The sequence below is a fragment of the Somniosus microcephalus genome, chromosome 15 (assembly GCF_052327205.1).
Source record: "Somniosus microcephalus isolate GS21.2 chromosome 15, FLI_Smic_1.0, whole genome shotgun sequence".
Lineage (NCBI taxonomy): Eukaryota > Metazoa > Chordata > Chondrichthyes > Squaliformes > Somniosidae > Somniosus > Somniosus microcephalus.
Window position 1 is genome coordinate 114,567,169 of NC_141001.1, and position 15,493 is coordinate 114,582,661.

The 15,493-nt window shown below is 45.3% G+C and overlaps 1 protein-coding gene across 13 annotated transcripts in view; it reads left to right on the forward strand.

Annotated features, from left to right (window-relative positions):
- The window catches only part of LOC147107164 (homeodomain-interacting protein kinase 3-like), a 317,760-nt gene extending 303,476 nt beyond the window's left edge, over positions 1-14,284 (forward strand). For all 13 annotated transcript variants that reach the window (XM_086008315.1, XM_086008320.1, XM_086008323.1 and 10 more), the window contains 2 exons: positions 7,881-8,008; positions 10,282-14,284. In XM_086008315.1, coding sequence (XP_085864441.1) covers positions 7,881-8,008; positions 10,282-10,758 — 605 coding nt within the window. In that variant the 3' untranslated portion in view covers positions 10,759-14,284. The remainder of the gene's footprint in view (positions 1-7,880; positions 8,009-10,281) is intronic.
- Positions 14,285-15,493: the final 1,209 nt, after the last annotated feature.

Consider the following 15,493-nt stretch of genomic DNA (forward strand, 5'->3'; position numbering starts at 1 on the left):
TGGAGAAGCTGGTGTTGTTCTCCTTAGAACAGAGAGGGTTTAGGGGAGACCTAATGGAGGTATTCAAAATTATGAGGGGTTTTGATAGAGCAAGTTGGGAGAAACTGTTTCCTCTGGCAAGTGGGTCAGTAACCAGAGGTCACAGATTTAAAATAATTGGCAAAAGAACTAAAGGGGAAACGAGAATTGTTTTCACACAGAGGGTTGTTATGATGTGGAACGCACTACCTGAAAGGGTGGAGGAATCAGATTCCAGAGGAACTTTCAAAAGGCAGTTGTACATGTACTTGAAGAGGACTCATTTGTAGGGTTTTAGGGAAGAAGCTGGGGTGTGGGACTAATTGGACCGCTCCTTCAAAGAGTTGGCACAGGCACGATGGGCCGAATGGGCCCCTTCTGTGCAGTAAGTTTCTCTGGCTCTATAAGGCTCCTGTAGTTTGAGCAGCACCCGATCCGCCCAGCTTTAATTGAGCAGGAATCCACTGTGCGAAAACTGCCCGCAACCCAACACAGAGATGGACAGCCTAACACAAGACAGGTCACGAGGGGGTGGCTGGTGTTAGAGGACGAAGGTCACAGGAGAGCAGCAGGGGCTACTACGCTGAGATTGAGGGTTGAGGTAAGTTGTTTGGGGCAGTAGAGAAAGGGAGAATTAGCATGCTATCAACTCAGGCAAGCTGACACTTTTGACGGGAACCTCGGAACAGGTTGAGCCTATTTCGTTAACCGCGCCAGCTCGCTCTTCAATCCCAATTTGCTGACTCCTCTCCATATCCTTCGGTAGTCTTGCTTCCCAAGCAAGTAACTGTTTCCCTATTAAACACCTTCTGTAAGGAGTTCAATTTTTGCATATCTGAGTCAGAAGGTTGTGGGTTCAAGTCCCCACTCCAGAGACTTTAGCACAAAAACCCAGGCTGACACTCCCAGTGCAGTGCTGAGGGAGTGCTGCAATGTCGCAGGTGCCGTCTTTCGGATCAGACGTTAAACCCGAAATGGGATCTTTTACGTCTGCCCTCTCGGGTGGACGTGAAAGATCCCGTGGCACTATTTAGAAAAAGAGCAGGGGAGTTATCCCCGGTGCCCTGGCCAATATTTATCCCTCAACCCAACATCACTAAAACAGAGTAGCTGGTCATTATCACATTGCTGTTTGTGTGACCTTGCTGTGCGGAATTTGGCTGCCACGTTTCCCACATTACAACAGTGACTACACTTCAGAAAGTACTTCATTGGCTGTAAAGCGCTTTGGGATGTCCGATGGTCGCGAAAGGCGCTATACAAATGCAAATCTTTCTTTCTTTCTCTATTCCCTATCATCCATGCAAGTGGAATGAGGATCCCTGCCATGTCTGTTTACCGTGCATGGGGAATAGGGTTGTGCTGCAGACGGGCAATTGACTTGAGAGCGCAGTTCCTTTCGCACATCAGGGTTGACAGTGTCTTCACTGGTGGTTAATAGGTTTCTTGTTGTAACTTTCTTTTTATGTATCTACCCAATTATAAAAGGTTTCGAGTCTGTTAAACTTCCAACATTGCAATGCGAAGCGTCAAGAACATATAAAACTTGCATTTATACGGCGCCTTTAATGTAGTAAAACGTCTCAAAGGCGCTTCAAGGAGCGATTATCAAACACAATTTGACACCGAGCCTCATGAGGAGATATTAGGAAAGGCAACCAAATGCTTGGACAAAGAGGAAGTCACACAACACCAGGTTATAGTCCAACAGCTTTATTTGGAATCACAAGCTTTCGGAGCACTGCTCCTTCGTCAGGTGAAGTGAAGAGAAGCATACAAGCACAGCATATATAGTCAGAGAAAACTGCCAGATGATTACAGGTAATCTTTCTAACTGCCATTTATCACACCTCGGCAGAGAGATAATCACAGCAATCAAAGGTGTGAATGGTGTCCAAACAGGTCAGTCAGGAAAACATTACATCAAAGAACAATGAGGTGGGGTCACAAGGGGTCAAATGTTGCAGATGCTGGGGTCTGTATGAAAAACAGAAAAAAACCAAAAAACTTTGCTGGAAATCACAGCAGATCCTGTGTATTCGCAGGGCTTGTCTATAGGGGATGGCTTCTTTAACGTGGTTAGGGTGGAAGCTGGAGAAGTGGAGCATCGTGAGGTTGTCCGTGGGCTTGCGGTAGAGTGAAGTGCTGAGGTGTACATTTGTCCACCCCAGTCGAACACCGGCATCTCCACATCATGGCTACTATTGACACCACAAACTGCCGGCTCAAAGTGGAGAGGATCTCCAAGAAGATCGCGCATATAGACACAGACATCAAGTTTCTACAGAGATGCAAGAAAGCAGACAAGATCCCGAAAGGACTACAGATCACGAACCCACTCAAGTCGACCTACAACACAGACTACGCTGAGAGACTCTGCCGTCGTACCTCTCGCACACTCCTCAACCATCTCGTACACCAGCTCTACAGCAGACGCCGCAACCTCGAAACCAAGATAGAGTCCATGTTCTCAGCTTGTGCTCAGGACACAGCAGACCAGCTACGAGACACCGCCAAGCAGACGAGGCAACGGAACTACACTGCCTACATGCACACCAAGAACAGGAAGCTTGAGAAACTCAGCATCACCCCCAGCAGAAACCAAGCCTCCCCCGGTACCACGGTTGGAACCACAGGGAAGTCCATCGTCAACTTGTCCAACCAGCTTCCACCCTAACCATGTTAAAGAAGCCATCCCCTATGGACAAGCCCTGCGAATACACAGGATCTGCTCAGACGAGGAGGAACGCGGTGGACACCTACAGACGCTGAAAGACGCCCTCGTAAGAACGGGATATGACGCTCGACTCGTCGATCGACAGTTCCAACGGGCCACAGCGAAAAATCGCATAGACCTCCTCAGGAGACAAACACGGGACACAACCAACAGAGTACCCTTCGTCGTCCAGTACTTCCCTGGAGCGGAGAAACTACGCCATGTTCTCCGCAGCCTTCAACATGTCATCGACGGCGATGAACACCTCGCTAAATCCACCCCCACGCCTCCACTACTTGCCTTCAAACAGCCGCCTAACCTCAAACAGACCATCGTTCGCAGCAAATTACCCAGCTTTCAGGAGAACAGCGACCACGCCACCACACAACCCTGCCATGGCAACCTCTGCAAGACATGCCAGATCATCAACACAGATACCATCATCACACGTGAGGACACCACCCACCAGGTACACGGTACATACTCATGTGACTCGGCCAACGTTGTCTACCTCATACGTTGCAGGAAAGGATGCCCCGGAGCATGGTACATCGGCGAGACCATGCAGACACTGCAACAACGGATGAACGGACACCACACAACAATCGCCAGGCAGGAGTGTTCCCTCCCAGTCGGGGAACACTTCAGCAGTCAAGGACATTCAGCCTCCGATCTTCGGGTAAGCATTCTCCAAGGCAGCCTTCGAGACACACGACAACGCAAAATCGTTGAGCAGAAACTGATAGCCAAGTTCCGCACTCATGAGGACGGCCTCAACCGGGACCTTGGGTTCATGTCACGCTACATGTAACCCCACCTGACGTAGAGTCATCCAGACTCGAGTCGTCGTTGGCTTGTTCTCTCTGCACAGATGCGGCCGGACCTGCTGTGATTTCCAGCAAAGTTTTTTGGTTTTTTTCTGTTTTTCATACAGACCCCAGCATCTGCAACATTTGACCCCTTGTGACCCCACCTCATTGTTCTTTGATGTAATGTTTTCCTGACTGACCTGTTTGGACACCATTCACACCTTTGATTGCTGTGATTATCTCTCTGCCGAGCTGTGATAAAGGGCAGTTAGAAAGATTACCTGTAATCATCTGGCAGTTTTCTCTGACTATATATGCTGTGCTTGTATGCTTCTCTTCACTTCACCTGACGAAGGAGCAGCGCTCCGAAAGCTTGTGATTTCAAATAAAGCTGTTGGACTATAACCTGGTGTTGTGTGACTTCCCTCATTTGTCCACCCCAGTCCAACACCGGCATCTCCACATCTTGGACCAAGAGGTAGTCTTTAAAGAGTGTCTTAAAGGAGTTTCAAGTCGATGACCTTTCATCGGAACGGGAAGATGTTAAGAGATTTAACAGTTTTTAAGCAAGTGCAGTGGCAGGGAACGAACAAAAGGGAAGCTCTGTGATAGGATGAAGGAGTGATGAAGTGACAAAAGGGAGGCTGTGCAAGGCAAAAGGGGGTGGTAATGGGACAAGTAAAGCTGGGTCCAGAGGAGGTGCAAATGGTTACAGCAGAGGGGGAGGGAAGCATGGAGAACCTGACAAAGAGGAGATGGCTCCAGTTTGTTAAGGTTTTTGCAGCAGTTGTTTCATCGTGGACTGATTGTTTTCGCTGAGGAGATATTAGGACAAAAGCTTTATCAAAGATGTAGGTTTTAAGGAGCATCTTAAAGGAGGAGAGCGAGACAGAGAGGTTTATGGAGCGAATTTCAGAGCCTAGGGCCTGGGCTTCTGAAGGCACGGCCACCAATGGTAGAGTGTTGAAAATCGGAGATGCGCAAGAGGCCAGCCTCCGACTTCTTTCTCATAATCCAACTGAATTTTCTACCAGTGTATCCTCCCCGCAGCTCCCTTTAAAACATCCCGGTGGTGCCATTATCAGTAATAGTTTCAATGTAATATAACACAGGCAGAAAAACCTCTCAAACTGCTTGGTGAATTCAACACTGCTAATGGTATCCTTCAGCAACCAACACAATAAACTCCCGCAGAGTAAATTGAGCAAATATTTCTTTCTATCTCCTCTTGAGGCCCAGCAGAACCTGTATTGTTTTCCTGCGCCAAGCTGGCATGTGAGCCTCATGTGTAACTTGTACATAAATAAGTGGTCAAGGTTACCGCGAGCTTCAGAACTGAGCTAACACATTCCTAATGGTCCAGTCTGGTAAATGAATAACCTGTCCTGACACCAGGTTACATCACCTAGTCGGTGAGATGTTAGCCCAGAATTTGCTGGAGCGGGACATCTCGCGGTGTGCCCTGTTTGTTAGATTTCTTTCCCGCACCCTTCAGCTTGAAAACGCTTTTGCCCTGTAACTTGCTGGAAGTTCGAGCTGATAACGAGGCACCTGGGACCTCAGTGAACGACGGGACCAACAGTCTATCCCCTTAACCAATGAGATTTAAGGATTGAGAAAGGAACAGGAACGACAGAGAAGGAAATAGGATGAATTAGAGTCAAATCAGGTACAGAAATAAAGAGAGGGAAGGAAAGGTTGGATTAAGAGAGAAAACATAAGAAAAAAAATTAAATTAAAAATTTGACATTTTAAAAATCTCTAACAACAATTCAATTCAATTCAAATCGCTTTATTGGCATGACAAGGTACATCTTATGTTGTACCTTCACTACCTGAAGGAATGAGACTCAACACTTGTTCATTTTCCTCGCCAGAGAGGTTGATTGACAGTCATTAACAATAATCACATCATTATAGGGGGACTTATGCTATTACTTACTAAACTTAATTTTCTGTGGCGTGGTGAGATAGAAACAAAGACTTGCATTTATATAGCGCCTTTCACAACCACCGGGCATCTCAAAAGCGCTTTACAGCCAATGAAGTACTGTCACTGTTGTAATGTGGGAAACGCGGCAGCCAATTTGCGCACAGCAAGCTCCCACAAACAGCAGTGTGATAATGACCAGATCATCTGTTTTAGTGATGTTGGTTGAGGGATAAATATTGGCCCCAGGACACCGGGGATAACTACCCTGCTCTTCTTCGAAATTTTACGTCCACCTGAGAGAGCAGACGGGGCCTCGGTTTAACGTCTCATCCGAAAGACGGCACCTCCGACAGTGCAGCACTCCCTCAGCACTGCACTGGGAGTGTCAGCCTAGTTTTATGTGCTCAAGTCCCTGGAGTGGGACTTGAACCCACAACCTTCTGACTCCGAGATGAGTGTGCTACCCACTGAGCCACAGCTCGCATCCCATGGACATTAAAGATTAGAGATTGACATTAAAGATCCTTTAACACTCCTCAGGGAGTTCTCACCCTATATCCCGGGCCAACATTCTTCCCTCAACAAGTACCATGGAATCACACAGCACAGAAGGAGGCCATTCGGCCCATCGTGCCTGTGCCGGCTCTCTGAAAGAGCTATTAATTAGTCCCACTCCCCTGCTCTTTCCCCAAAGCCCTGCAAATATTTTCTTTTCATGAGGAGAAATGTTTTTCCGCAGCGAGTTGTTGTGATCTGGAACGCGCTGCCTGAAAGGGCGGTGGAAGCAGATTCAATAGCAACTTTCAAAAGGGAATTGGATATATACTTGAAAAGGAAAAATTTGTCGTGCTAATTTTTTGGATATTAAGAGAATCAAGGGATATGGGGATAGTGCAGGAAGGTGAAGTTGAGGTAGAAGATCAGCCATGATCTTATTGAATGGCGGAGCAGGCTCAAAGGGCTATATGGCCTACTCCTACTTCTATTCCTTATCCTCTTATACTATAGGGAAAGAGCAGGGGAGTGAGACTAATTAATAGCTCTTTCAGAGAGCCGGCACAGGCACAATGGGCCAAATGGCCTCCTGCTATGCTTTATGATTCCAAATATTTACCCAATTATCTTTTTGAAAGTTACTGTTGAATCTGCTTCAAAGACGTTTTCAGGCAGTGCATTTCAGATCATAACACCTCGCAGAGTAAAAGAAAAATTCTCCTTATCTCCCCTCTGGTTCTTTTGCCAATTATCTTAAATCTGTGTCCTCTGGTTACCGACCCTCCTGCCACTGGAAACAGTTTCTCTTTATTTACTCTCTCAAAAAAAAGATTGGCCATTCATCTCATCACTGTTTGTCGGACCTTGCTGTGCACAAATTGGCAGCTCCGCTGACCTAAATAAGAGCAGTGATTGCACTTCAAAAGTAACGTGTAAACCACTTGGAGACATTTCTCAGAGATATGATAAGGGGCTACGTAAATGCGTGTTCTGTAATGGAAAGAAAGAAAGAAAGACTTGCATTTATATATATTTCACGACCACCGGACGTCCCAAAGCACTTTACAGCCAATGAGGCACTTTTCGGAGTGTAGTCGCTGTTGTAATGTAGGAAACGCTGCAGCCAATTTGTGCACAGCAAGATCCCACATACAGCAATGACCAGATAATCTGTTTTCGCGAAATAACAACAGAAAATGCTGGAAAAACTCAGCAGGCCAGGCAACATCCGTGGAAAGAGAAATAGAGTCAACGTTTCAGGTCTTGACGAAGGGTTTCGACCTGAAACGTTGACTCTATTTCTCTCTCCACGGATGTTGCCTGGCCTGCTGAGTTTTTCCAGCATTTCCTGTTGTTATTTCGGATTTCCAGCATCTGCAGTATTTTGCTATCTGTTTTTGCGATGTTGATTGAGGGATAACTATTGGCCAGGACACCGGGGGAGGGAGAAGTGATGTAGCGAGAAGGAATGGCTGTTGTCCATGGAGACTCCGCACATAAAGGCACGTTCATTGTAACAACAGAAAATGCTGGAAAAACTCAGCAGGTCAGGCAACATCCGTGGACAGAAATTTGAGTTGACGTTTCGGGTCGAACCCTTCTTCAAAACTGGAAAGAAAAGATGGATCGGAGGCAGGGCTGCGATCGGACAAAAGAATAAAAGAAACAAAAGAAGTAAAAATGAGACAATAAAAGGTATTAGAAGCTAGACGAGATGGTAATAAGCTGAGATTGGGTGTAAAGTGTACTGGCAGGGCAAGAGATAGCTGCCAGGTGTGAGAGAGAAACAAAAACATTCATTGTTGCCGCAAGTTGTGGCTTGTGAAACGGCTTGACCTCGCAAAGTCTAGAGCCAGCCTGGCGGTACAGTCCAGGGATTACACCTTTTCACGTGTTTGCCCCCTTCCAGGTACGATGTGTCGGTCGTTGACAAAGGGCCCATCTGCTCCCGGAAGAACAAACCAGCCTTCGGCTTTAGGTATTCGCCAGCAGAAGTCTGTATCATCATTCCAACAGCAACACATGAATTTTGGTCAGGTACGTGTTGAGTCAACTGTCAGTCAACCTCCTTCCATCTGTGGTTCACAACTTCCGAGTAAGTGCGAGGCACTTGATGTTAGAGTACACGGAACAGACTTTATTCACATACGGCATAGGTGATTAATCTACACAGTACAAAGGAGCACTTTTGGGTTTCTCTCTCTTTCGAGCTCTGGAAAACCATCCTCCTTTATACACCTCAGTTTGGCCTACTTCAAAGGTGCATTTCACATAAGACCTCATGATTTATCTGTTCTCGGATCCTTTCCAAGAACAGTTTATCAACAGCTTATTTACCTAACTATCCACTCTATACCGTGATTAATTGTCCCCTCTGCCTGTGTTTATTACACTAGTTACTAAAGTTATACATTAATCACTCATGGTCGATGCTGTCCCAGTCACTTATTCCCTTGCACAGGCATCCTGCTGTTTTCCTGCTTAACTTAGAAAGCTGGTTGCTCTATGACGAGTTATAGTTATACAGCTCAGTTCGATTATTAAACCTTAACTCTCCAACATGTCCACCAATAAATTGGCTATTTATGCTGTCAGTGTGTGCTTTGCCGAAAACCAAACGGCGCTCTTTTTGCACCGTTGAAGACTAAAGCAAATACTCCGATTTTATTCTTAAGCCATGTTCTCTTATTTATTTACCTATTTATATATATTTTTTATGCCCTCACCTTTGAGTAGAATGGAGGAAGAGCAGGCAGCTTGCTCCCCAGATGTGTTGTCCCCAGTGTCTCACCTCCTGACTCCCCAAAGCCTTTCCGCCATCTACAAGGCATAAGTCAGGAGTGTGATGGAATACTCTCCACTTGCCTGGATGAGTGCAGCTCCAACAACACTCAAGAAGCTCGACACCATCCAGGACAAAGCAGCCCACTTGATCGGCACCCCATCCACCACCTTAAACATTCACTCCCTCCACCACCGGCGCCCCATGGCTGCAGTGTGTACCATCTACAAGATGCACTGCAGCAACTCGCCAAGGCTTCTTTGGCAGCACCTCCCAAACCCGCGACCTCTTCCACCTAGAAGGACAAGGGCAGCAGGGTGCATGGGAACACCACCACCTCCAAGTTCCCCTCCAAGTCACACACCATCCCGACTTGGAAATATATCGGCCGTTCCTTCATCGTCGCTGGGTCAAAATCCTGGAACTCCCTCCCTAACAGCACTGTAGGAGCACCTTCACCACACGGACTGCAGCGGTTCAAGAAGGCGGCTCACCACCACCTACTCAAGGGCAATTAGGGATGGGCAATAAATGCTGGCTTTGCCAGCGACGCCCACATCCCATAAACGAATAAAAAAAAATGATACTGCTTGAGGTGTGTTGGTGCTGGGTTACTGCTCTGAGGCCAGATGCTGCAGTTTGGGTTACAGCCTGGAAGTGCCCCCATTTTACACTGCCTGGCAGGGAAATGTAAATGTGGCTGCCCAAAAGACAGCTCTGGCCCGGTTGCTTCCAGGAACGCACAGTGCTCTCCTCACGGCAGTTAGATGTGCAATGTTTAGACACAAAAAAACCCACAACCTAAAACATTGAAGTTAATTGCTGATAAGACTAAGAGCAATTTCACCAGATCCACTTTATTACCTGACCCCTTTATTACACCTGCTGTCACACCTTGACTGCACTGCTGCACCAGCTCTAACCAAGAGTGCAGTGGGCCAATGCATTGCTGTTCCACCCCATACCACGACTGATGGATATACTGATAGGAGCAGATAAAGTATGGTGGAAAGACATTGAAGGTTTTTTTTAATATTTGTTCATGGGATGCGGGCGTCGCTGGCAAGGCCAGCATTTATTGCCCATCCCCAGTTACCCTCGAGAAGGTGGTGGTGAGCTGCCTTCTTGAACTGCTGCAGTCCGTGTGGTGAAGGTGCTCCCACAGTGCTGTTAGGGAGGGAGTTCCAGGATTTTGACCCAGCGACGATGAAGGAACGGCCGATATATTTCCAAGTCAGGCTGGTGTGTGACTTGGAGGGGAACTTGGAGGTGGCGGTGTTCCCATGCGCCTGCTGCCCTTGTCCTTCTAGGTGGAAGGGGTCGCGGGGTTTGGTAGGTGTTGCCGAAGAAACCTTGGCGAGTTGCTGCGGTGCCTCTTGTAGTAGTGTTGCTGCTTACTGTAAATAAACGGACCAGTTGTTCCTGTGAACTGTGAATTTCCGGTAGACTGGCGATTTACTCTTGGTGTTTTATACTGAGTTATTTGGGCGAGAGCAAAGACTGATTACAACGACCCATGTCTCTGCAGGTTCAGCACTACGGGTCGATGCCTCAGGAATGGAATGGCAATTATGGACACCGGAGACAGCAGGCCTTCATCGCGCCCACAATCGCCAGCCACCCTTTCTCTCTCGCCCACGGGAGCCCCAACCACACTACAGCTCACGGACACCTGGCCGGATCCACACACCTCGGGGGCCAGCCCCCCATCTTATCCTACCCCCCGACAGGACCCCTGGGCACCGCAGCCCCTATGGCCCACCTGCTGGCCTCCCCATGCACTTCAAGGCCCATCATGCAGCCCGCGGCCTACAGTCTTTCTCACCACAATGGCCTGCTCCACCAAGTCCCCATCGGTCTCAATCCCCGCCTGCTGCCTTCTCCGACCATTCATCAGAACCAGTACAAGCCAATGTTTCACCCTCACTCCTACATCGCCGCGTCTCCCGTCTACACTGGATTCCCACTAAGTCCAACAAAGCTCAGCCAGTACCCTTATATTTGAAGATTACAGAGCAAAACAGAAAGAAAACTGGCCTACGGCTCAGTCATATAAAGCATCTGAAATTGAAGGAACGCGTTACCGATTAAAGAATAATTCCAAGCTGTGGCACAAGAAATTTGATTTCTTCTTTGCGTTTTTTGTTAATCATGGTACACAAAAAGGTGCATAAACAAAACAAAAAAAGCTGAGCTTTAAATCAAACCCAGTTTTAATGTGTCTTTGCACATTCGACGATATAACTTTCTGCAGCCGTTGCGTTCGGTCCAAGGATCTGTACGGAGCCGCAAGGAGCACGGGGCGAGAGAGAGAGAGAGGGGGAGAAAGAAAGCTCTCTCTACTTTTTATATTTGCCTTGTTGTATCCAGTGCAAGACACGCGTAACACACACACACATTGTGAAGCCATGCTATTAACCCTGTGAGGGCGACGACAGGTGCACATTATGTCTGCCATGTGGTGTACAAGCAAATATATTTGTGGTTCCCCCTTCCCCCCCGCCTCTTGTGTCTTTGGTGTTTTTCAGTGTTTAGTCATTAATCTATAGGGGTCGGGGCCGTTGCTCTCCACACCTGCATGTGTTTTTTGCATGGGTGAGAATTGCCTAGAATTGAGGTTATTTTTTGCTCCTCAGTGTCATCATCAATGATGGTTTCCACACACATAGTGCCTTAAATATTTTTGAGGTTGTTAATGTTCCTAATATGTTATGGACTGTAGCACTTGAATTCTTATCTAATCCGGTGATTGAATAAATAAATGGGGCGGCGGGGGGAGGATATCAGCGCTTTCGTTTTCAGGGTTTGCCGTGTGGTATGCTTATATCTTATCCTTTGAGGAGTAGAAGCTGTGGCGGGGATGGGAGGGAGGGGTTTTTGTACTTTCACAGGCTGTGGAGCCCGAGTCTGTTTTTTTCTCCTTTCTGAAATACCATAGGCATAGAGCAAAGCGTAAGGAATTGAGCGAGACAATTTGATCACTGGTTTTTACTTAAGGTTAAACTCGTATATAATGAGCAGTGTTTAATACTGTCAAAGAATAATAATCTGCAATACAATCCAAAAAGAAGTGTGTGTGTGTGTGTGTATGTGTGTGTTTTTTTTTAACAAGAAGTTTGCTGTTTATGAAATTTAGTGAAATGATTAGATACAGTATGTGGTGGCATGGCTTTGATTAGAAAATTGAAAAAAAAATGCAATTTATAATACTCGATGACTCATGATATGGTTCCACCTTAGCTTGAGTAGACCATGCAGTATTTGATATACGTAGTAATATAATATTAGGCTTGACGAGGTGCAAGTTTTTTTGTGTGCAATTTTATCATTTATGCATGTGACAAATTTACCCTCTTTCTTTATATCATTTTGGGTTTTTTTTTTCCTTCGCGTTTTTTTTTTGTAATAGCTCGTTCAGAGTCGACTCGCTTATTTTATACATTCCGTCAGGGAAAAAAAAAATTACACGCCATGTGCGTTTTTTTTCTGCATCAAAAAAAGCGCATTTTTTTTGTCAAAAAAAAAGATGTTTGCTTTTCGCAGCACCAAAGAACGTTTTCCTGTCATCCCATTTCCTCAGCAAGGTTAGCTATTTTGCATAGACCTCAAAAAAAAAGAAACGTGCGTAGCAAAAGAAAGGTGAATTTCACCAAAAAAAAACTTTTTAAAGAAAATAACATGATTTTAAAAAAAATGGTTGAGGCTATGTTTTAGCTCTTGGGGCAAGTAATAAAATTGTATCATTTATCTTGAATGTATCATAGATAAGCTGCTATATAATGATTGCCACTTCGAATAGCTGTGAAATAGGTGATTATTAACTGTTCTTACTTAGCCTTCTCATTTCTGTAAGTCTGATTACATTAAATAGAAGTGGGTTTTTTGATTAATTTGGAGTTAGCGTTTGGAGTGTCTTTGTAACTACTGTATTGTAAATGATGAAACTTAATTGCTTTCGTTTTTATTTTGGGTGTGTGTTTTCGCATCAGTATTTTACCTTAAGTAACTTTGAGCTCATCACTGCATATAAATGGATGTATTGATGTAACTTAATTTTTATGTTTTCATATTGGCATTGTGTTAGAGAATCTGAATCGCTGTAGCTTGCAGAGTTGACGTAACTTTGTTTTAAAAATGCTTTTATTTTTTTCTCGCTAATGCACTTCGCCGTCACAATGCAATCTGCAGAACCTTTTAATTACTCACTGGAACCAGCGGCCAGTGCGCAGAACCATATATTTAATTTACATTTTTATGCATTTTCTGGCATTTAAAAAAAAACAAAATTACAGATCCAAACGTACCACTAAATAACAGCACCAGTTTGACTTTAATAAGCTAATTTTGGGTATAACCATTTTTTTGGGGGTGGGGGGGCAGGATTCGCAGGACCTTTTTAATAAGCGAAGCAGTGTTTTATTTAATAATAGCCTTTGGCCATAGCCAAGGAGGACAATGTGCCTAAATGCAAAAGGCTTTTAAACCACAGAACAGATGTACAGTTCAGTCACATTTATAAAGTGTACAGTGCCTCTTGAGGAATTTGGTGCTTTCTTGCATAGTTCTATTTTTATCAACAGACACACATATGTTTGTAAAAAAAAATTACAAAAGAACTCTAAAATACAGGGTCGGATAACTGAGGGGAAACAGCTAGAGCAGCCTAGATGGGCCTTAGCACTGTGGAACAATACAATCGTAAAGCCTGAATACTTCCACGGAGTGTTGCATTTCATTTTTTCTTGAGTTCCACCCATTGGTTGATGCTTTAAAGTCATTCTTAAATAAGACACTGTGAAATGCACGGAGGGTGGGGGGTGAGGTGTAGAACAGTGTAACACCCACCTTATTTTAAATTTGGAATTTATTTTACGTCCAAATTGTTTTTTAATTCATTTTTAGCCGTGCTTCTAAATCAAATTCCGGGTCCTTATGCGATTGAAAGGGCTACTGTCTTTTTAATCGCTTGGAACCGATCGATTTAGCGGGGTGGCGTGGGAGCTGGGAATTGGATGGACATTTCAGGGCACGGGTGATGGAGAGGTCATCAGTTTTTGTGTTTTCCCTGATCCCGTGCTCTTCTGTATATCGACTTACCGCTTAACCTTAACCAGACAGTAGTTCAGTGAAAGTTAAATCAACACTGCAAGTTATAGAAACCTGTTGTTTAGATTACACAAAAAACGTAGACTTGATTAATAAGTTGGAACTGTTACTGTTAAAGAATTTGTAGATTTTTTCGTGGCTTTTTGCTTTTGATTTTAATGCTACACTAGTTTGCCATGTAGCAATTGCACTGTGCAATATTTACAACATGAGGACTGGGAAAATTTTTATGGATGTATGTCTCTTACAGTTTGCGATAGTATTTCTCGCTAGTTCTCAGTGATTTAAATGTGACCAAGCCTCCGTACCTTGTCACATAAAGCGGGTTTTCCAGGTAACTATTTTGGTGAGTGTCAAAAATAAGAGTTTATGGTGTATTATTGTCAAGATTCACTTTGAATTAAAATATATATTGCTGCAGCAAATGAGTGGTGGGTGTTTTATACGAACATATGAAAATGACGGGCAGGAAACGACCCGATGAAACGACCCGTTGTCCCATCAAGCCTGCCCCACACCTCATGTTGGTTGGAACATTTTGACGAAACACTTCCTTCCCATCCCCCCGCCACCCCTTCCCCGTCCCCCGCAGCCATGTAATCTCCTGGGAGAGGCAAAAAAAAAGAGAAAAACCCCCAGGGCGAAAAAAAACTTTGGAATATTCCTCTCCGACCCCCCTCAGGCAATCGAAACCAATCCAGTAGATCACACGGAGCGAGTGTTATCTGTACAGACAGATAACGCCTTCTGTTTGATGCGATCTCTATTTATGATGTTTTTAGTTTTGTTTTAGGCTCACCTCGTGGAAGAGAGCTGCCCTGTGTGTATGTGTCCAAGGTTTTTCCATTGCCGCACTGAGGTATGTAATGTCGACTTTGCCCAAGTCTATGAGAGTAAAAGAAGGAAATTTGCAGTGCGTTTATATAGCACTGAATCGCATCTTGGGGTGTCTCAAAACACTTTGCATACAATGAATGGATTGCTTTGAAGTGCAATCACTGCTGTTAAGGAAAAATAACAACTTGTACTGCAGTCGACTGTTAATTTGATGTCTTTTTTGCTCAAAATATTTGAATTAAGCATAAAGCATAAAAAAATTTTACATCGCACCTTCCACAACCTCAGGACGCCCCAAAGTGCTTTACAGCCAATACTTTTTTGAAGTCACTGTTGTAATCAATCACAGGAAATCACAGGAACCCCACAGTGCAGATAGAGGCCATTTCGGCCCATCGAGCCTGCACCGACACATATCCCACCCCATCCCCGTAACCCCACATATTTAATCCCCCTAACACTAAGGGTCAATTTAGCATAGCCAATCAACCTAACCAGCACATCTTTGGACTGTGGGAGGAAACCGGAGCACCCGGAGGAAACCCACGCAAACACGGGGAGAATGTGCAAACTCCACACAGACAGTCGCCCGAGGCCGGATTTGAACCCGGGTCCCTGGCGCTGTGAGGCAACAGTGCTAACCACTATGCCACCGTGCTGCCCCTTGTAGGAAACATGGCAGCCAATCTGTGCACAGCAAGCTCCCACAAGTAGCAACGTGATAATGACCACATAATCTGTTTTAGTGATGTTTGAGGGATAATACAGGAAACTTTGTGCTATCCGGAGGTGAGCTA